Here is a 22,225-nt window from a genome sequence, read left to right as displayed (position 1 = left end):
CAGGGCTCACCCCGGCTCCTGCAAAGTTCCCTCTGACCCGACCTCTTAGGTTGCAGGTTGGAGGAAAGACTCGCGGCCTCTGGGGGAGACATTTGGAAATGGAGCCTACTTTCCCTCGACGCCAGGGCTCCCTGAGCTCCAGCCCCTTCCCATCTCTGCCGGCAGCAGTGCCACCGCACGGGGTCCAGTCCAAGTGGGGGAAGAGGTGAGCTTGCTGACAGGTGAGCCGCCCTGAGAGCCTCTGTGGGAGTCCCTGCAGCCAGGTGTGCGTGGACAGGCAGGTGAGTGTGTCACAGGCAGGTAAGCGTGGACGGGCAGGTGTGCGTGTCATGGGCACGTGAGTGTGTCACGGGCAGGTGAGCGTGTCACGGGCAGGTGTGCGTGTCACGGGCAGGTGAGCGTGTCACGGGCAGGTGTGCGTGGATGGGCAGGTGAGCGTGGATGGGCAGGTGAGCGTGTCACGGGCAGGTGTGCATGGGACAGGCAGGTGTGTGTGTCACGGGCAGGTGTGCATGGGACAGGCAGGTGTGTGTGTCACGGGCAGGTGAGCATGTCACGGGCAGGTGTGCGTGTCACGGGCAGGTGTGCGTGTCACAGGCAGGTGTGCGTGTCACGGGCAGGTGAGCATGTCACGGGCAGGTGTGCGTGTCACGGGCAGGTGTGCGTGTCACGGGCAGGTGTGCGTGTCACGGGCAGGTGTGCGTGTCACGGGCAGGTGAGCGTGTCACGGGCAGGTGTGCGTGGATGGGCAGGTGAGCGTGGATGGGCAGGTGAGCGTGTCACGGGCAGGTGTGCATGGCACTGCGGGCGAGCGTGGTGGCTCCTTGGCCGGGGCAGCGAGGCTTCCACACGTGGCAGTGGGTGCTCAGCTTGGGCTGGTCAGGGGACGTGTGTGGTGCCCACCCTAGCTGTGCGGCGCGGCGCGGCATGGTCGGGAGGTAGCTGCCTTGCAGAGAGCTGGCCGTTGCCCCACTGGGTGCTGAGGGAGCAGCCTCATGGCAGGCCCTGGGGCTTAGACGCCCGCTCTGGTCACCTGGGTGCACGGGGACAGCCCCAGAGGACAGACGTGGCCCCAGGGCGCAGGGACCTCGGGTCACCTGTGGGTGACTACGCTGGGCTCTGGGTCGTCCCCTGCCAGCCTCAGGGACATGGCCAGCACAGGGCGCCACAGAGGAGCTGTCCATCTGCGCGGGGCCAGCCCTCTGGGAAGCCTGGAAAGCTGCTCGGCCCCCAAACGCCTCTGTGGTGCTTGAGAGTAAGCGGGAGGCGCGGGTGCTATTGGGTGCCCACTGGGCCGGCGGCGGGGCGGTGTCCCTGCGGGCTGCAGCGCTGGGCGTGAGGGGCAGCTGAGCACAGGCAGCGGCGGCGGTGCTCCCCCTCCCCCCCACCCCTCCCCCCCTCGCCCCGCACCCCTCCCCCTCCCCCTCCCCCCCGCACCCCTCCCCCTTCCCCCTCCCCCCCGCGCCCCTCCCCCTCCCCCCCTCCCCCCCCTCTCCCCTCGCCCCGCATCCCCATGCCGGCTCCACCCCTGGCTGTGTCCGGCTGGCCCCAAGCTGCAGAAGGGTAGAACCTGGTAAGTCGCAGAGTCTCAGAAGCCACTCTGGGCTGGACGCAGACTCGGCTGCTCATGGTGGTCTGGTGGCACAGACCGAGTTTCCAGTGTGGCTGTGTGGCCGCTGCCAGGCCGGGAGCTCACAGCATGTGCAGCCCGGGCCACAGCACACGTAAGGAGCTTTTGGCACCGTCCCCAGGCCCTGCCTGCTAGGGCCTTTGTGCTTCAGGTGTTGACCATTTAGCAGCTGTGTTCCTGGGTCCCAGGTAGTAGTGCCAGCAGGCTGTGTCTGCATGTTCCTGCCCCAGGGCCTTTGCCTGGAGTCTCCCATGGCCTCCCCATGGATGGAACCCTCAGCCACTTCATACGGAGAGGACCCCTCTGGTAGCACAGTTCTTGAGGCCTAGCTGAGCAAGGTCCTCGCTTGGGATGCTGGTCCTCGGCCATCCCTCCTCCTGTCCACCCATATGGTCCTCCCAACCTTATGGAGCGCCCTCGTTCCCTGGGCTGCCACACACGGCTGCTCTACGCTTGCAGGCATGCCCCTCCCCCCCTCCTCCGGCAGCCATCCTCAGTGCTCACCGCCCTCCACCAGGTCCGAGGGGGGGGGAATGAGGTCCCGGGGGTTCATCCTGGCCACCAGGCAGACATCATAGCTGTCGTGCATGAGGGCGTTGGCCGCCACGACGTTCCACTGGTTCTCCCAAGGGTCCAGCTCCAGGATTTCTTTGGAGATAACCTCGTGGCGGTCTGAAAGGCAGTGCAGTCACAAGACACAGCCGCATCTCTAAGCCACCCTGGTGTGGAGCTGAGGCGGAGCAGAGCCCGACGCAGCCGCCTCTGCCCCGGCATCACGCACCACCGGCAAAGACACCCGAATGGAGATACTTTAAGCAAAGGCACAGTTCCTGACACTCGAGAAACCTTGAAAAGCCACACTGCAGTTTCCATTAAAATACTGGCCCAGGACTGGCACCCTCGTCTCCAGCCAGGAACTGGTGTGAGCCAGGCCGGAGTCCTGTCCCTGTGTGACTGGCCCCCGCGTGTTTTGGATGGAGAGGGGTGCGGAGACTCTGGGTAGCTGGGCTACATCCTGAGGGTTTAGCAAAGGATGGAGGAGGGGTTCAGGACAGCTCAGGACCCACGCCCAGCCCGGGACCTGGAGGAGGACAGCTGTCTGGATGCAGACAGAGCACCTGGCGGGGTGGGCAGCGCCTGGCGGGGTGGGCAGTGTCTGGCGGGGTGCAGCGCCTGGTGGGGTGGGCAGTGTCTGGCGGGGTGGGCAGTGTCTGGCGGGGTGCAGCGTCTGGTGGGGTGGGCAGTGTCTGGCGGGGTGGGCAGTGTCTGGCGGGGTGCAGCGCCTGGCGGGGTGGGCAGTGTCTGGCGGGGTACAGTGTCTGGCGGGGTGCAGTGTCTGGCGGGGTGCAGTGTCTGGCGGGGTGGGCAGTGTCTGGCGGGGTGGGCAGTGTCTGGCGGGGTGCAGTGTCTGGCGGGGTGGGCAGTGTCTGGCGGGGTGCAGTGTCTGGCGGGGTGCAGTGTCTGGTGGAGTGGGCAGTGTCTGGCGGGGTGCAGCGTCTGGCGGGGTGCAGCGTCTGGCGGGGTGCAGCGTCTGGCGGGGTGCAGTGTCTGGCGGGGTGCAGTGTCTGGCGGAGTGGCCAGTGTCTGGCGGGGTGGGCAGTGTCTGGCGGGGTGGGCAGCATCTGGCAGGGTGCAGTGTCTGGCGGGGTGCAGCGCCTGGCGGGGTGGGCAGTGTCTGGCGGGGTGGGCAGTGTCTGGCGGGGTGCAGCGTCTGGTGGGGTGGGCAGTGTCTGGCGGGGTGGGCAGTGTCTGGCGGGGTGCAGCGCCTGGCGGGGTGGGCAGTGTCTGGCGGGGTGGGCAGTGTCTGGCGGGGTGGGCAGTGTCTGGCGGGGTGCAGTGTCTGGCGGGGTGGGCAGTGTCTGGCGGGGTGCAGTGTCTGGCGGGGTGCAGTGTCTGGTGGAGTGGGCAGTGTCTGGCGGGGTGCAGCGTCTGGCGGGGTGCAGCGTCTGGCGGGGTGCAGTGTCTGGCGGGGTGGGCAGTGTCTGCAATGTCTGGCGGGGTGCAGTGTCTGGCGGGGTGGGCAGTGTCTGGCGGGGTGCAGTGTCTGGCGGGGTGCAGTGTCTGGCGGGGTGCAGCGTCTGGTGGGGTGCAGTGTCCGGCGGGGTGCAGTGTCTGGTGGGGTGGGCAGCATCTGGCGGGGTGCACTGTCTGGCGGGGTGCAGCGTCTGGTGGGGTGCAGTGTCCGGCAGGGTGGGCAGTGTCTGGCGGGGTGGGCAGCGTCTGGCGGGGTGCAGTGTCTGGCGGGGTGGGCAGCGTCTGGCGGGGTGGGCAGCGTCTGGCGGGGTGCAGTGTCTGGCGGGGTGCAGCGTCTGGCGGGGTGCAGCGTCTGGCGGGGTGCAGTGTCTGGCAGGGTGGGCAGCGTCTGGCGGGGTGCAGCGTCTGGCGGGGTGCAGCATCTGGCGGGGTGCAGCGTCTGGCGGGGTGCAGCGTCTGGCGGAGTGGCCAGTGTCTGGCGGGGTGCAGTGTCTGGCGGGGTGCAGTGTCTGGCGGGGTGCAGTGTCTGGCGGGGTGGGCAGTGTCTGGCGGGGTGGGCAGTGTGTGGCGGGGTGGGCAGTGTGTGGCGGGGTGCAGTGTCTGGCGGGGTGGGCAGTGTGTGGCGGGGTGCAGTGTCTGGCGGGGTGGGCAGTGTCTGGCGGGGTGCAGTGTCTGGCGGGGTGCAGTGTCTGGCGGGGTGGGCAGTGTCTGGTGGGGTGGGCAGTGTCTGGCGGGGTGCAGTGTCTGGCGGGGTGCAGTGTCTGGCGGGTGGGCAGTGTCTGGCGGGGTGCAGTGTCTGGCCGGGTGCAGTGTCTGGCGGGATGCAGTGTCTGGCGGGGTGGGCAGTGTCTGGCGGGGTGCAGTGTCTGGCGGGGTGGGCAGTGTCTGGCGGGGTGCAGTGTCTGGCGGGATGCAGTGCCTGGCGGGGTGCAGTGTCTGGCGGGGTGCAGCGCCTGGCAGGGTGGGCAGCGTCTGGTGGGGTGCAGTGTCCGGCGGGGTGCAGTGTCTGGCGGGGTGGGCAGCGTCTGGCGGGGTGCAGTGTCCTGTGGGGTGCAGTGTCTGGTGGGGTGGGCAGTGTCTGGCGGGGTGGGCAGTGTCTGGCGGGGTGCAGTGTCTGGCGGGGTGGGCAGTGTCTGCAATGTCTGGCGGGGTGCAGCGTCTGGCGGGGTGCAGTGTCTGGCGGGGTGGGCAGCGTCTGGCGGGGTGCAGTGTCCGGCGGGGTGCAGTGTCTGGCGGGGTGGGCAGCGTCTGGCGGGGTGCAGTGTCCTGCGGGGTGTAGTGTCTGGTGGGGTGGGCAGTGTCTGGCGGGGTGGGCAGTGTCTGGCGGGGTGCAGTGTCTGGCGGGGTGCAGTGTCCGGTGGGGTGGGCAGTGTCTGGTGGGGTGGGCAGTGTCTGGCGGGGTGGGCAGTGTCTGGCGGGGTGCAGCGTCTGGTGGGGTGGGCAGTGTCTGGCGGGGTGCAGTGTCCGGCGGGGTGGGCAGTGTCTGGTGGGGTGGGCAGTGTCTGGCGGGGTGGGGAGTGTCTGGAGGGGTGGGCAGTGTCTGGCGGGGTGCAGTGCCCGGCGGGGGGCAGCGCCCGGCGGGGTGGGCACATCCACACACTCTATTTCTGTGCTGGTCACACAGCTTCCACAGAGGAACAGGCCGGGTCCCAGGGGAGCGGGGGTGGCCCGCCATGTTGGACCATGTACAAACCAGGGGCAGGGAGGAGAAGCAGGCGCTTTCTCCAAAATCAGGTTTCTGCCTATAGAGGTCTTTAAAATGTAAGATACTGCGCTTCATCTTTGTAAGATAACAAAATTGTGATTTCTCCAAAATATTTTCATGTTAGAAAACTGAAACATAACCCTAAACTCCTATGCAATGATTTTTTATAACAATGTTAATTTTAGACTAAAACATTTTCTAGTAACAATAACAATTTTCTCAGCAAAAGATCCCTTCTATAGCTCAGAAACTTGGCCTCCGCAAAATGAGACCCTTTTGCACAATAGCGTGATAATGATTGACAATTAGTTGAGCATATTAAATGACTACTAGTGAGGAGGCCTTCCTGTGGCTCAGGTGGCTCACACCTGTCATCCTAGCTACTTAGGAGGCTGAGATCTGAGACTCTGGTTCAAAGCCAGCCAGGGCAGGAAACTCTGTGAGACTTTCATTTCCAATGAACCAGTAAGAAGCCAGAAGTAGAGTTGTAGTTTGAGTGGTAGATACAATCCTTGAGCAAAAAGGCTCAGGGCCTGGGCAAGTCCTAGGACTGGTCCAAAGAGAATGAAAAGGAAGTATAGATTTAAAACATGGAAGACCTGGAACTCTAGCCTACTGCATTTTGTGGCCAGCAGGTGGCAGCAGTACAAGAGTTATTTAAACCAAAATTTGTACGTAGAGGCTTCAGTTCAATGTGTTCATTGCAGTAGGGTCTCTGAAGTAGGGCTTTGCCCCCGGCCGCCCCAGCCCCAGCTTCATTTCCACTCACTTCCCTTCCAAGCTTTCAGTCTGTCCACACTCGCTGAGAGCCAGCCAGTGCTGTGTGCCTGTGTCCGCCTGGTCCCATGGAAGGGGGGGGGGGTTGGCTGGAGAGGCAGCCTGGCCGCCAGGTCTGGAGTCTCCAGGGACCCAGGCTCCTTTCAAGTCTGTTTTTCACCCTCCATCCCCATTTCCAGGCTGTTTCCAATTACTTATCCCACCCTGGAGGACACGTGTGGCCGGCAGCGGAGCGCTCAACCGAAGGAGGTAAAGGCTTCTCTGCGCAGCGGCAGCCTGGCTCTGTGGTGGAAGCAGGGACGTCAGGGGGGACTGCGCGTCTCTGCGCCTCTTTCCCCGCATCTGTGAGGTGGGCCTGGGCGCGACCCCGGCCTGGGTGGAGAAGGCCGTCTGCACCGGCATGCACGGATGTTTCCTGAGCAGTGTCTCAGCGCAGGTTTGGTGGCAGTGCTGTTACGTTACACAGGGGACTGGGCACAGGGGTTTTCCTCAGGGGTCCCGGAACCAGCGCCCCTCGATGCCTGTCTGTGGCAGAAGGGAGTCTGAGCCCCCAGCTTCACTGGCCTCCACGCACTCCACCCACTTGCGGTGGAGGTCCCGCCGTCCCTTCCTAGTCCCCTCTGCCTGCCGCAGGGACCGCGTAGCTTCTGCCAGGCACGGGCTCCTCTGTGGGACGGGCCTCTGCGGGACGGGGCCTCTGCGGGACGGGCTCCTCTGCGGGACGGGGCTCCTGAGCTCCTCAGTCCTTGAGGCAAGAGGGGCCCCGCTGCACGGGCCTGCCTCTCCCCTCCCGGCCGGCAGGGCTCCCCTCTGCTGCAGTCCACCCAGCTCTGCCTCAGCTCCTCACTTCCAGCGCGGGAGGGCAGGGCGCGCTGGCCACCCGGACTTGCTCCGTGTCACCGTGACAGAGCGCCTGGAGACGAAGCTTCTTGGAGCTTGCAGGTTCTGCGGTTCCAACCCCTGTTGGTTGGTTCCTTCACTTTGGGGGCTCCAGCGCGGGCTGGCCCCTTGACTGCCAGCCCGCGGGGTGGCAGCAGGGCAGAGCTGCTCACCGCCTGGCCGTGGGAGAGGCTGGGTTCCCTTGGAAGACACCCCAGGGACCTCACTTCCCCCCTCCCCACAAGGCCCGGCCTCTTACAGCCCACCGCCTCCCAAGGCACTGGGCGGGGCTCTGGAGCGCAGTCCTGACTCAGCGACACAGGAGGCCCGGCCACAGGGATTGGGTGCCATCTGCTGGGCCTGCTCCTTTTGCTGTGAAGTTCTTCGTGCTCTGGTCTGAGCTGCTCTTTTGATGGTAGAAAACATTTTCAGAGTAAGATTTTTCTTTGGCCTAGGATAATGATCCTCACATGAATGCTTCCCTCGTATCTGGGGTGCCAGGAGCCCCCAGATTTCTGCTGGCTGCGGTGGAATCTTACGAACTTCTTGCCCAGGCTGGCCTGGAACCTCAACCCTCCTTGGGCGCTCCCATGTCGCTAGGATCACACCGCCGCTCTTCACGGTTATGATTTCTCATATTCAATTCTTCTGAACTTGGCTGGTGACGGCCCCTTTAGCCACGAAGAGTGGATGTGGGCTGGGCTGGTGGAAGTGCTGCTGAATGGCGGCCATGGGCGGCCAGTCCTGGGTGTGGCCAGGGCTGCCGATGAAAATGGCGGGGGTTGAACACAGAGAGGTCTGTGTGCAGACTCCGGGGGGAGCCTCTTGTCTGCAGCCAAGGCCAGCTGGCCCGCCAGCGTGGGGCTGGGTGTCCAGCAGGCCCTGTGCCCCCGGCTGGCCCGCGGAGGGCACACGGGCCAGTGCACTGCCAGGCTGCGGTGCTGTGGGAGAGCTAGGGGACAGAACAAAACCTGGAGCTGGGGGAAGATGCAGCGGATGGAGCAGGTGGGGGCTGATGCTCTTCCTGAGTTGGTGCCGGCGCTGGGGGGGCCTGGCGGGAAGCTCTGTGCTCAGTCCACTGTGGGATGGCCAGGATGCCCAGGGCCCACGCCCTGGCTTGCCCTGGTCACAGGACTCTTGCTGGGTTCTCAGAGCGGGAGTAACAAGCTCCTGCCGCTAGGCGTCCTCAGCCCCTGCTCTTCTCTCTTGAGAGGCCCAGGACTTGGCCTGAGCTGTTTCTGCCTCTTCCAGGCAAATACCGGCCTCCAGCGGACAGCTCGGCTGAATTCTCACGGTGGCAGCCCACAGCCAGGGAGCAGAGGGAGGGGCACGACCCTCTCTTTGAAAAACAGCATTATTGATGTATAACGTATACACCATGTTACCTTTTAAAGCCTATATAACCCAGCAGCTTTCAGCAAAGAGTCACAAAGATGTGAGGCCCCCGTGTCCACCTAATTTCCAAATATTATCAAATCACCCCTCAATAAATGCTGCAGCAAGAACAGGTGACACCTCCCCGCTTTCCCTGCTCCCCGCCGTCCCCGGTCCACCGCGTGTGCCTGCGTTTGCCGTGTGTGGACACTTCAGGCCAGCACGAAGATGAGCCGTCCCCCTCAGATCGTCTCCCCACGGCTTGTTCACACGGCGGCAAGTCCTTCCTTTTTCTTGCCCAAGAACCTCCCACCGTGTGCATGTGGCTGAGGTGAGAGCATGCGCATGAGACAGAACACACTTGCACCAGTGCGCAGGCCAGCTCCAGACTGCTTTTCTCAGCAGATGCGCAGCTGCGGTGGGTGGCCACCAGCACAGGAAGGGGCGGGTTCTCCACTTGGTTGACACTTCCTGCTCTCCAGCTTCGCGTCGGCTCCCCCAGGGTAGGAAGAACTCTCTCACAGTGGTTTTGACTGTTTCCTGAACAGCTGACTACGTTGAGCACTTGGCCATTTCTTTTTCTTTTTTTTGGGTCCGGTCATGGGGCCTGAACTCTGGGCCGGGGCGCTGTCCCTCAGCTCTTCAGCTCAAGGCTAGTGCTCTACCACTTGAGCCACAGCGCCACTTCCGGCTTTTTTCTTTTTGCTTATGTGGTGCTGAGGAATCAAACCCAGGGCCTCAGGCATGCAAGGCAAGCGCTCTACCACTGAGCCACCTTCCCAGCCCACTTGGCCTTTTCTTTATGTGCATTGGGAAAATGTATGTTCAGGTCTCTCTCTTTTTCTTCTGCTAGCCCTGGTGCTTGAACTCAGGAACAGCTCCCAGGCCTTTTTTTTTTTTGTTTTTGTTTTGTCGGTCCTGGGGCTTAAACTCTGGGCCTGGGCTCTGTCCCTGAGCTTCTTTTTGCTCAATGCTAGCCCTCTACCACTTCAGTCACAACAGTACTTCTGGCTTTCTCTGAGGAGTTTATTGGAGATAAGAATCTCATGGACTTTCCTGATAGGCTGGCTTTGAACGGCAATCCTCAGATCTCAGCCTCCTGAATAGCTAGGGTTACGGGTGTGAGCCATTGGCTATTTTTTATTTTTGGTTTGTTAGTTTAGAATATAAGTCTTTACCTGGTTGTTAAATTTATTTAGCATATTCTATGTATTTTATTCTTTTTGATGATACTCTAGATTGTCTTCTTAATTTCATTTTGGATTGTTCATTATAAGAATATGAAAATACTTTTCTTTTTTTGGTATATGAGTCTTATGTTCTACAACCTTGATGAATTTGTTCATTAGCTTTAATAGCTTTTTTTTTTTTTTTGTAATTTCTTAGGATTTCCTAACTACAAGATCATGTCATGGGTAATTACTTATTACTTTCCGACCTGAATACCTTGTAATTTCTTTTTCTTTTTTAATTGCCATGAATAGAACTTGAGAACAATGCTGAAGTGACAAAAGTATATAATTTGTCTTGTTCCTAAGCCTTCAGGGTGAATCTTTCGGTCTTTCGTCACTAAACCTGATGTTAGCTGTAGATCTCACAGATACCCTGTCAGGTTCAGAAAGCCATCCTCTATTTCTTTTGTGCTGAGTATTTATATTATGAAGTGATGGATTGTGTCAAGTCCTTTCTTTGCATCTATTAATATGACTGTTGGATTTTGTCCTTTTCTTTGTTAATATAATGTATGGCATTGATTTAATTTTCAGTGGACAAGTCGACCTTGCATTTTTGGGATAAATCCTGATTTGTCTTGATGTATGAATTTCTTGAGTGCTGTTGGATTGTTTGCTGGTATTTGAGCGAAGACTTTGCATTTATATTCTCAAAGGTATTTATCTTTCTTTTCTTCAGTATCTCAGTCTAGTTTTAGTATCAGGCTAACCCTGGCCTCATAGAGTAAGTTGAGAAGTTATCCCTCGTCTGTATTTCATTGGAATCTGTAAAAGCTTGATGCCATGAGTTCTGACCATTTTGGAATACAGCACTGGGTTCCTCAGCCTGTTGGAGAGCAAAGACTGAGGCCAAGTCCTAGGCTCCCTCAAGAACTGTGAAGGGTCGAGAACCGAGCCACAGTCTCGTGGGTGCTGAGGGAAGATGGAGGCTCTGTGTCACGGGTGAGGCTGAAGACGTGCCCAGCTGGCGGCCGTGGCGCCCCGGATCTCCGGCCCTGCTCTCATGGGGAGACCCGAGGAGTGCCGACTGTGCAGTGCGGCCAGGGTTGTAGGACTGGAAAGTGCCCTGAGCCAGGAGACCCGAGTCTTTCCCAACAGGCCCTTTGCTTTAGAGGGAAGTTCTACATCTTCTAGGGTGTCTGCTTTACAAAGGTGCTTTAGAAGATGGTCCACACCAGAGGCAGCCAGTGTCCCAGCTCACAAGACGCACGAGATCCACTGACAGCACCGAGAGCTGTCTCCACCAGACAGACAGACCTGCTAATATCCTTAATACTCCCCTGTAATTCCTCTATTAATGTATTATACCTGTACATTTAAAATTAGTTTGTATTTACTGGTTACACACCTACACAATTTAAGGACCAATAAGTTTACAAGTTTTCTTTTAAAGAGAATTATCCCTTATTTGTGTATTTTCTCTCCATTCTGGCTGACTCTCCTGGCACTGATTTGTATATCTATGTTCTTTTTTCAAAGGCCTCCTCTTATTCAAATGTTGGACCTCCTGGGCTTGATTTTTCTTTCACTTTTCATCTTTTTTTTTTTTTTTTTTTTGGTCAGTCATGAGGCTTGAACTCTGGGCCTGGGCGCTGTCCCTCAGCTCTTCAGCTCAAGGTGAGCGCTCTACCACTTGAGCCACAGCGCCACTTCCAGTGTTCTGGTGGTTAATTGGAGATGAGTCTCATGGACTTTCCTACCTGGACTGGCTTTGAACCATATCCTCAGACCTCAGCCTCCTGAGTGGCTAGGATGACAGGTGTGATCTACTGGTGCCTGGCTAAGAATAGATTTTTAAGATTGGTAAATATTTGTAATTGCTGAGGCTGGATGATGGGTAGTTAACACTTTTACTATTTTACTACTATGTGCTTAAAAAGTTCCTGTGATAAAAAAAAAAAGCTTTGCTTTTTCATTCTGTCTGTTCTTAGGGAGCTTTCCCAAAAGGACTTTTTAAAACTGTCTTAATAAGGGCTGGGAATGTGGTTCAGTGACAGAGCGCTTGCCTAGCATGCGTAAAGCTCGGGGTTTGATTCCTCAGCACCACATACACGGAAAAAGCCAGAAGTGGCGCTGAGGCTCAAGTGGTAGAGCACTAGCCTTGAGAAAGGCAGCTCAGGGACAGCGTCCAGGCCGTGAGTTCAAGCCCCAGGTCTGGCAAAATAAATAAATAAAAGAAAAAGAAAAAAGAAAGAGTGTGGAATGGGTTGATAAAGAGCAACAGGCCTCAGTGAGTCTGGCTCTCCCACAGGCGCCTGTGCCTGTCTGGCTCTCCCGCGGGCGCCTGTGCCTGTCTGGCTCTCCCGCGGGCGCCTGTGCCTGTCTGGCTCTCCCGCGGGCGCCTGTGCCTGTCTGGCTCTCCCGCGGGCGCCTGTGCCTGTCTGGCTCTCCCGCGGGCGCCTGTGCCTGTCTGGCTCTCCCGCGGGCGCCTGTGCCTGTCTGGCTCTCCCGCGGGCGCCTGTGCCTGTCTGGCTCTCCCGCGGGCGCCTGTGCCTGTCTGGCTCTCCCGCGGGCGCCTGTGCCTGCCACTTTGAAGTCTCTCCTCACTCCTGCGACTTCTCTGGTTTCTCTTCTCCATATTCAATTGCTATGCGTCTGTGGGCCAGAAGCATCATCAACTCAAACCCACTGAGTGCGCAGGATGGCTGGGGACGCGATTGCTCTGCCCAAAGTCACTGGGCTCTAAAAGTGATGCCCTACTAATCAGGCCGGCTAAGTTGGCTAAGGGAAGTCAAGATCAATGCCAAAGAGGTCACAAACCATTTAAGACTGGCCCAGTACCTGCTCCATGGAAGCCCCCACAGACATAGAGCTTCCCGTCCACTGCTCCCGCGTTGGTGGAGTTGGTTCGGAGGGAGAGGAGGGGAGTTGGCATGGAGGGGCCCTCTCGCCAGAAGCCCCCGTCGGGGTTGTAGATCTCCACCACCTCAAGGCACTTTCGAACCTGGCCCCGGTCACGGCCCAGGCAGCCAATTCCACCTGGGGAGAAGCAACCAAGGAAGGAGGTGATTAGGAGATACTGACACCACTCCTTGTGGCCTAGCTGTGACTGTAGTTTTGTGGGCCCTGACTTTGCTCTTTCTCATCTACTTTTAAGATAATTTCATGTCTTCTATGTGGTCACAGCCAAGTTCAGTGCCATAGTTCACAATGCTTTCTGTGTTTATGCATGAGACTGATTCCACGTAGATTCTACAATATCCAATGTTGGTTGTGGGGCTTAAGCTCAGGGCCTGGGCACTGTCCCTGAGCCTCTTTGTGCTCAAAGCTAGTGCTCTACCACTTGAGCCACAGCACCACTTCCTGTTTTGAGTGGTTTAATGGAGACAGAAGTCTCACCGACTTTTCCTGCCCGGGTTAGCTTCGAACCACGATCCTCAGATCTCAGCCTCCTGAGGAGCTAGGATGACAGGCATGAGCCACTGGTGCCTGGCTATGAGTGTCCTTTTCACAAGAACATCAGGTTTGGATGTGAGGGTCATCTGTCTGGGGCGTCAGCCTCACCTGGTCTATGGGGCTGATCTTTCCCATCCTGATTCAGTGCAGGCCAGTCTCGCCTTTCTTTAGTTGTGTGAACATTTCCCAGTTAGGAAAGGGTGTTTTTTTGGTACATCTCAAGTTTGTAGTTCCAGGGGGGCCCTAACTCAAGTGCCTAGGACATTCTTCATGTTGGATGATGCAGCTCATTCAACCCACAGTCATTAATGGCCTCTATAGGCAAGGTAATGTGCCAAGTGAGACTGAGTTTGAAAATATCTTCCAGGCCTTTATCCTGTGCTCCAAAAACGAATGAGGCAAAGGGCATGTATTCAAATAAGCAGAATAAAAAGCATCTTAAGAAATGCAACTATGATCCAGAATGTTTCTATGATTCTAGCAATGCTAACAAGTAACAGAAATAACACTCACAGATCTTCAACTTTAAGCGTAACCCTTCAGGCTCTCCTGCACCACTGCATCAGGCTCTGCACAGCAGGCCTTCAGGCCAGTGTTCGTTCTTTGCCCACCGGCAGGGGTGGCTGCCGGGCTGCGGCGACACGCCCCTCACCCACGACCCCGCGGTACCTGAGCCCGTCACTGCCTGGGCTGCAACGGCCCACTGAGAGGTCCGTACAGCACCTGCGTGGCGCGCCCAGCTCTCTCACGGAGACGGCCCTGGAGAGCACTGTACAGGAGGCTCAGGGCCCGCACTGGCGGCGTGTTCAGAGCTAGGCCATACTCGGATGCCAAGCGTTCGCCACGTATCACTCGCTGGGACTCAACCCAGCAGTGCTCCTGCCACTCCTCCTCTCCCCTCCCCCCTGCCGCTCCACTCCTCCTCTCCCCTGCCCCCACCTCTCCACTCCTCCTCCCTTTCCCCTGCCTCTCCACTCCTCTCCCCCTCCTCCCCTCCCCCCTGCCACTCCTCCTCTCCCCTCCCCCCTGCCACTCCTCCCCTCCCCACTGCCTCTCTACTACTCCTCTCCCCTCCCCCCTGCCTCTCCACTCCTCCTCTCCCCTCCCCCCTGCCTCTCCACTCCTCCTCTCCCCTCCCCCCTGCCTCTCCACTCCTCCTTTCCCCTCCACTCCTCCCCTCCCCCCTGCCTCTCCACTCCTCCTCTCCCCTGCCCCCTGCCGCTCCACTCCTCCTCTCCCCTCCCCCTGCCACTCCTCCCCTCCCGCTGCCTCTCCACTCCTCCTCTCCCCTCCACTCCTCTCCCCTCTGCCGCTCCACTCCTCCTCTCCCCTCCCCGCTGCCTCTCCACCCGATGGCATTGGGTGGGCAGTGTTCCCATTGTCTCCTTCCCTTCTGCTCATGGGTTCAGCTCCAGCACCAGCCCAGTGCCTGGCACACAGTGCGCATGGCATGAATGAATGAGGCATTCAACTTCGTCTGCATTTCCCGCCCACCCAAGTGTGCACACCGTAAGCTCATCAAACACCAAGGCCACCTTTTACAGCCCCGCAGATCACAGGGCCTGCACACAGCACCCAGTGAGCCCGGGGGGAGGGAAGGCTGCCCTGACAGCTTGTTCTTAACAAGGCTGCGGCTTACACCAGGAATCATTTTTCCTCTCTGCTGCTGGGGTCTGGCCTGTTTTCTAAGTGAGAATCCGGGGACTGAGGCTCCAAACTTGGGTGCTCGTAGCTGCCATTTCTCTTATCTCTTATCCACCTGGATAAATAATCCGTTGCAATGCCATATCTGCGTTGCTGGGTCTCAAGGTGACGCCCTGGCCTCAGCCACTGGCATAGCCTGCTGTCACGTCTACTTTCAACATGGCACGGTGGTCATAACAGGCTCTGGAATCTCCTACTTAGGGGCAAGAGGCTGCGAAGAAGAGGGTTTGTCCATGATGCAGTGCTGAACACCCACAAGGTAGGAGGAACTTAACTGTCTCTTTTTGGACAATCCAGGAGAGATGCTACAGGACTGGTTTGTATCACAGTTACTTCAGAACCAGTGAGTGGAGCAACAAAAAGTTAAATGCAGTCCGTGGGAGTCAGGCCCAGGCACGTTCAGCATCGGCACCCTGGATCTGATGCCGAGGTTTCAGAAGCACCAAAGAAGAGCTGCCCGGCACAGTGCCTAGAAAACAATGGCTCTGGTCTTGTGAAGAATGAGAATGCTTGTCATTTCCATTCCTCTGTTAGCAAGTGTCTTTAATTATAACGTTCAGCACTTACTCAACAGCGTCAACCTCTGGACCACGTGCCCTTTCTCCTTGACTGGCAGACTGTTCACAAGCTCAGCTTCCTGGTGCTCTTCTGTGTCCTGGGGTTGGAGCCTGGATCCTGCCTCTCTCTCACGCAGGTGCAAGTCCACCTCCAGTACACACCATTACCAGCAGAATTAATGAGCTTAAACTGACGGTGAATCTTGATTAGAAAAATAATCAAAGGCACGATCTTTATTAATAAGTCAGTACTGGCACCACAAGTAAAACCTTTTGATGAGAGAAATCCTAGGGTAGGATCTGCACATCTTCAGAATTTCAATGAGATACTGCCCTATCTTTAATTTATATGCCAGCAGAGTATCAGAGCACGACTCTCCTTTATTCAAAAACAGGCAAATGAGTACAAGTTATCTTTATAAGTCACACCCAAAAGGACCTCAGATGCAAAATATATACCTGCGTATTTTTTGTGTGGGGGTAGGAAATCCTAGGCCAATGTCTCCTTCCTCATGTTCATTTCTGTGCTGATAAGACTTCCTGTTCTGGTGTTTGGCTGGTGGGTCCTTGCCTTCTGAGTGTGGGACTCAGCCTCTCCTCCCAGAGGGCGGGGAGCTGGCTGCCGGAATGAGTGTGGGAACGGGATGCAGGCCCCTGTGCCCTGCAGGTGGCAGGCTTATTCTACTCTGCTCTGGGCTTGATCCAAACAGGAGGGAGATTTTGTGATGGTTCTGACAAGCTCCCAACCTTCACAACTGCAAAGCCAACCTTGGGCAGTGGGGCTGTGGGGGCTCTCGATGCATTAAAAAGCACCTGGACTTCTGGAGACTGACTCTAGCTCGGGCGCCCGTGTCACCACTTGCTGACTCCATGAGGCTGGCCAGCCGAATTCTTCTATGCCTCCAAAGGTCTCAACTGCAAGGATAAAAACTGTTTCATAAAGTCTCAGGGTGAAAGACTGGAGCATCAGCAGAGGAGAGGGGAGAAGGACTCTGAAGTATCGCCGTGGGAGTTTTCTTTTATAGTCTCATGAACTGAGTGGCCACCATGCAGCTGGTACTTGAAGTGGTAACACTTGTTTTCTGTTTCTAAGTAAGCAGACCAGAGTTTGCTGAAGTTGCTGGAAGCTAGTGTTACTGTAATGATTTGCTGTGTATAGAGTCGCTGATTCTGCGGTCAAACTGCATGTAGATGACTTTCTGGAGGCTGGATAGAGAAGCAGAAGGCAGAGGGTCCTTCGGCCAGTCTCAGGCGGAGGAACCTGCTTCCTGGCCCCCGCAGTCTCCTGACACAGGAGCTGCAGGCTCCTTCTCTGCTGACACAGGGCCTGGTGACCGGGTTCCTCATCACTCTAGTTATCAGCTCTGTGAGTTCTCTCCCATGACCATTCTAGAGCCATAGCCTAGAAACCACGGTGCCTCACCTCCTGACGGCCAGGGCGGGGGCTGAAAGAAGTCCTTACCTGCCTTTTACCAGACTGTGGGTGGCGCCAGGCGACCTCAACTAACCGTATGTCTGGGATCCACAGAACTGGGCAACCGTCACTACACATACCGGCCACTGTCTTCCCTGCTAACACTTCACTGTCCTTTGTTGTATTTCCTAAGAATATCAAATAAATAACTGAAAGCAAACACCTTGCTCCATGGAGCAGCACTTAATTTGGAAAGAAAAAACATGTATTTGAATTGTCTTTTTCTGTTCGAGTAGAAATGTAGACAGCTAATAGAAAGTTCTGGAGCTAAGCACATAAAACAGCTGCAGTGTTGTCCTGTTTTATCTCCAATGACTCCCCCACGCTCGGCTTTCTGCCTCAGCCCAGCACTGGCCAGCCGTTTCCATTCACACAGGCCCCTCTCCCTTGTCTCCCCTGGGCTGTTGCCAGCTTGTCCGACAGAGGTCTCTGCACAAAGGCGAGTCTGGGAGCCCTGATCTAACAGGTCAGAGGCAATGCCGTGGGTGAATGTCTCAACTCAAGCTACCCGGTTCTGTAGACTTAGCCCTGCCTGACTCCTGTACCCTCGCCTTCCCTTCTTCACATCCCTGTGTCTCATCTTAGGCTGCCACAATGCAAGTTCCCCCATGGCCAATCTCCCTCTCCCTTTCTCTCTAACTTGACCCATGCTGCATTCCTGTCAAACTCCTGTTTCTTCACGGCTCGGCTGGCTACATCTCTCAAAAAAGTCCTTCCTGTGTCCACACAAGATGAGCCATTTTCTCCTTGGGCTTCCATGGTCCTCTGACCAGAAATCAAATGTTTCCATAAATACATATTGCTATCCACCCACCTACCTACCTACTTAACTCATGCCCACCTCTCGTTTGTGCGCCTCCCCCCGTGAAGTCAGAGTAGCGTTTCACCCCCGTCTGTGCCCCAGCACCCCCTACGCTCAGCACAGTCACATCACGGGCCACTGAACGTGTGGCTGGACCAGCTCTTCTCAGATGACCTCATCCCAGCTCTCCGGCTCTCTTACATCTATTAGGTCAAAACTGAGCAATGAGTACTTTTGCAGAAGTGGCAGATCCTGAGTCCAAGTAACTCGTATAGAATGCTTGGCAGTATGTAAGTCTGGTATATTCATTTTGTGTCGAAATAAAAGGATTTACAGAAAGTGTCATTTGTGCTGGGCGCTGGTGGCTCACACCTGCAATCCTAGCTACTCAGGAGACTGAGATCTGAGGATCACAGTTCAAAGCCAGCCCAGGCAGGAAAGTCTATGAGACTCTTATCTCCAATTAACAACCAGAAAACCAGAAGTGGCACTGTGTCTTAAGTGGTAGAGTGCTCGCCTTGAGCTGAAGAGCTGAGGGACAGCGCCCAGGCCCAGAGTTCAAGCCCCACGACTGACCAAAAAAAAAGAAAAAAAAGTGTCATTTGTGCTCATTTCTGTATTGATCCAAGAAATGATAGATGAAGAGTGATAAAAAATTGATTTCATGTATAAATTAGGATCAACAAACTGAAGATTATATGTTCTATTTAAAATGACATTTCTTTGGATGATTGATGTTTTTCTTTTTTTGAAGAATGGGTTTGAACTCAGGGCCTCAAACTTGCTAGGCCCTCTACTGCTGAGCATGTCCTCAAGATTAGTATTTTCCTTTTATAAGAAAATGTTTCCTTTTTAAAAGCATGACTTTTTTGTTTCAACTTCTAAGATACAGTGTTATTCTGTCAGTGAATTGAAGGTTACAGTTGATTATATTCTTAAAGACTGAGGAGTGACAACATGAACAGTACCTATAATGCATACAGATGCACATGAAGTATTACCCATACCCAGGATTGTCTTTCTTTGGAAGAGTTGCTGTTGGCACAGCTTTTAGCAAGTTCTTGTCTGTTTCAGTCAAGCTGTTGTGGCAGGTCAGGGGGTGGCGCGGGCACTGACTGAAAGGCCCACACCCAGGGCTGAGAGCACTGCCAGCGGTGCTCCACCGCCAGCACATCCCACTGGGAAAGCTGCCAAGCATGCTGACTGCAGAGTCAAAAGCATTTGATGCTTCTAGATAGTTGGTTTTAAGCAACCTAAAATTTTATATGCCTATTACGCGTTTGTACCAGGTGTGATGGAATAACAAGTTTCAAGTTTTAGTTTTTGTCCCTGAGACACTTGGAGCCTTCTGGGAAATCCTATCAACTACAACAGCCTGGATAACAGCACGGGGGTTATACCCAGATTGGAGATGCAGAGTAAGATCCTGACGCACCACACAGCCAGACATGCAATGTGGGCCCTCTGTCGGTGAGGAACACAGCTACAACCAGGCTGCAGTCTGGGAGCCAGAGGTAACTTCGGTCTTTCAGAGTATTCATTTCTGGGTACTCCACTGAGACTTCCAGAAGATGAAGGGTTAACACACTTGGTATCTTAGCTAGGAGTAGCTTGTAGAGCTGCACAGCCAAACACGGTTCAAAGCCTCTTCAGCTATTGAATTGAAGCCTGGAAAACTCTAGCAGACAGAACATGGCAGATAGCTTGCTCTGGAACCTTGTCAATACCGGGGTACCTTGACCACTTCTCGGAATACTGGGGTTTATGCATGCTGTTTAGAAGACATGCTGTATGGCCGTGGTAATGCCTTGTCTAAAAGCTAGCCTGGGAACTGCTTGCGTGTCACACCACCTTCGAGCAGGGGCTCCCTTGGCACTCCCTCACAATGTCTGCATCCCAAAGCTCCGTCCTGCCAACATTCATCCCACAGTCACCGAGGGGTTCCCTACAACTTCCATTCTAGGCCCCACTTCAGGCCTACTGACTCAGGTTGTCAAGGGTGAGGCTGGGAATGTGCCATTCTAATATGCAACGCAGGCAATTCCAGAGACATCTAGGTTATAAAAAATGGCTTCAGGAGGAAGAGGCAATATCCCTTCACAGTGAAATCTGGCCCTCTCACCTCTGAAATAATTCACCGTTAAAGTGATCTTTGCAGTGCATTTACTGTAATAACCTTTTATGTAACGTTCCCTTCACTCCTCTTTGATGGCATTCAAGCCGAGTCAGCTCAGACAAGGCTGTAATGTTTGCAGCAAAGCAAGGAGGCACAGAATGGGTTCCTGGAGGAACAGCTTTAAAGGTTGAGACATTAGCTGTGTAGGAAGACTTAACATTAGCTGTCTCCCTTGACAGGAAAATGTAAAGCTCCTTCTTAAAAAGAATTCAACACAATGGGCTGGGATGTAGCTCAGTGGCAAAGCGCTTGCCTAGCAAGTGCAACGTCCTGGGTTCGATCCCCAGTACCAAAAAAGAAAAGACAAAAAAAAAACAAAAACTCAACACAAGACCTGTAGGGCTAATTTTTTGGTGGTCTTTTATGCGATAGTGGGATGGAACTGGCTACACAGGTGAGAACATTCAATTCAGCTAACGAATATTTACCAAGCATCTTCTACAGAAAGCTAGGCCCCAGGCCGGCTCTGAGGACAGACCCAGAGATGAAGAAGACAAGGTGTCTTCCTCCTGACAGTCTGAGGGAATGTCACAAGGGCAGGGACAGGTGAGAGGGAGCTGACTGGGGAACTGCATGCCCCTCGGTGAGGGCCTGACGTGTGTGGCAGGCAGAGGTGGCAGACGCTGTGTGCAGAGGGGCTGCCGCCACCGTTGGGTTGGAGAGAAGGGGCAGGAGGTGCAGGGCTGTGAAGCAGTGGGGGCCGCTGTGCACAAGGCCCTCTGGAGCTCACTTTCCTCCTTAATTTTGCCTGCCCCATCAAGCTGAAGCCACTGTGAACACATCTGACTTTTAAAAACACGTCACAGCCCATTCATGAACACACATTTGAGAAGCATAATTTATCAAGAAACATAACTAACAGTATGAGTTATAAAATACTTGGACGTTTATTTTGCTCACAATGATTTTTTTCCAGAGAGAACCCCCTATGCCATCGTTAACCAGCATTTCATAACACAGCACTTCAACAAGGACCCTTGACTAGGCTGAAGAGAAGTGGAGCACTGGTGTCCCATCGTTCTCAAAACTTTACTAATAAGACTCAAGCATTTTATTCACTTTTTGATGCATGACAATGAAATTTAAAACAAACATAGGACATACATTTCCTACAGCGTAGGCTATATTATCTTAAGTTTTCTGAACTACCTCTGGGAGGTGTTTAAGATATTTTAGATTAAAGCAGCCTAATTATCTCTTAAAACCAGTTTTCACCAACCAATGACAAAGGTATCTTAAAAGGCATGGCTCACTCCTGTGATCCTAGCTTCTCAAGAGGCTGAGATCTGAAGGATTATAGTTTGAAGCCAGCTGGGGCAGAAAACTCCATGAGACTCCTCCAAAATAACCAGAAAGAGCCAGGCCAGAGGCATGGTTTATGTGGTAGAGTGCCAGCCAAGCAAGCAAGCTCAGAAAGTACAAGGCCCTGAGTTTAGGCCTGGTACCAAAAGACCAAAAAAAGAAAAAGAAAACATGGCAGTAGCAGCGCTCCAGTGTTGGCCTCTTTCTAAAGGATCCCGGTGGCTTGTCACTGGAAACAGCATCACCGCCACACTTCCCAACAAAACGTCACCTTCCTGAGTCTTTGGGCGGAAAATGTCACAACGAAAGTCAGCCAGTTCTAAATGTCTGCATTCCCAGTAAAGGTATCACTTACTTGTATAGCTTATATAGATGAAGTCATTTTAAGCTTTCCAGGAAATTATCCAAAAAAAGCCAATTACAGTGTGGTAAAGCTGATAAAACACACATGTAACCATGTGAACAATGGAGTCACTTAAGCCAAGAATCCAACCATACCTTTATCTTTATGTGAAGAACACAATTTGCAGATTTTCAGAAAATATCCACTGTGCAGCTAATGTGCTCTTTGCCTAGTGTGCCATAATCCCAGATGCTGAAATCCAAATCACTCATGGTATCTGAGAGCATGCTTTTCTAAACCAAACATTTCTAGAATAAAAAATTAGCACAGATTTTAACTGAGGCCAAAATTCTCAAATCTTTATAACTCAAGACTTTAAAAATGGGCTTTAGGAAGCATTCAGTTTCTGGGGTTAATTCAAAGGTAAGGCCTCATGTGTCTGTTCTTCCTTCTTGCAAATGGATTCAAATCTGAAATAGGTGTCTTAGGAAACAAAGATATAACTCAGGACAGAGAATCTGTCTGTCTGAGAATGTATCCAACTTTGACTGAGCACATTCAAAGAGCTGCAGAAAGTACAAGGAATAGGTCACTCACCCATTAGGAATGGATTGGAGATTTTAAGTTTTGAAAGGCGAACCACTCCTTTTACTCTCCCTCTGGACAATACAAGGGCTTTGGGACACTTTAATGACATTTAGTCCTTTCCTATTTAGATGCTATTAATTGTAGTTTTTAGGACTACCCTTTACTACTGTTTTATTATCACTTTAGAATTATGAATTATCTTAGAAGTCAATGTTTCAGTATTTATAAGGTACTAAAATATTCTGCCAGTTTCTTTCTTTCTGTTAGTAAACTTTCTTTAAAATCCTGGAGATGGTGGTCTGCTTAGTAACT

The 22,225-nt window shown here is 54.6% G+C and overlaps 1 protein-coding gene across 6 annotated transcripts in view; it reads right to left on the bottom strand.

Moving 5' to 3' along the window:
• Positions 1 to 1,509: 1,509 nt before the first annotated feature.
• The window catches only part of Kbtbd12 (kelch repeat and BTB domain containing 12), a 41,309-nt gene continuing 20,593 nt past the window's right edge, over positions 1,510 to 22,225 (bottom strand). For all 6 annotated transcript variants that reach the window (XM_042673255.1, XM_042673254.1, XM_042673257.1 and 3 more), the window contains 2 exons: positions 12,353 to 12,550; positions 1,510 to 2,302 (listed from right to left, as the gene is read on the bottom strand). In XM_042673255.1, the coding sequence (XP_042529189.1) occupies positions 2,124 to 2,302; positions 12,353 to 12,550 (377 nt within the window). In that variant the 3' untranslated portion in view covers positions 1,510 to 2,123. The remainder of the gene's footprint in view (positions 2,303 to 12,352; positions 12,551 to 22,225) is intronic.

This window comes from Dipodomys spectabilis, unplaced genomic scaffold (assembly GCF_019054845.1).
Source record: "Dipodomys spectabilis isolate Male_0828 unplaced genomic scaffold, ASM1905484v1 ptg000784l, whole genome shotgun sequence".
NCBI lineage: Eukaryota > Metazoa > Chordata > Mammalia > Rodentia > Heteromyidae > Dipodomys > Dipodomys spectabilis.
The sequence above is the reverse complement of the archived record's forward strand: the minus strand, read 5'-3'. Positions and strand labels throughout refer to the sequence as shown.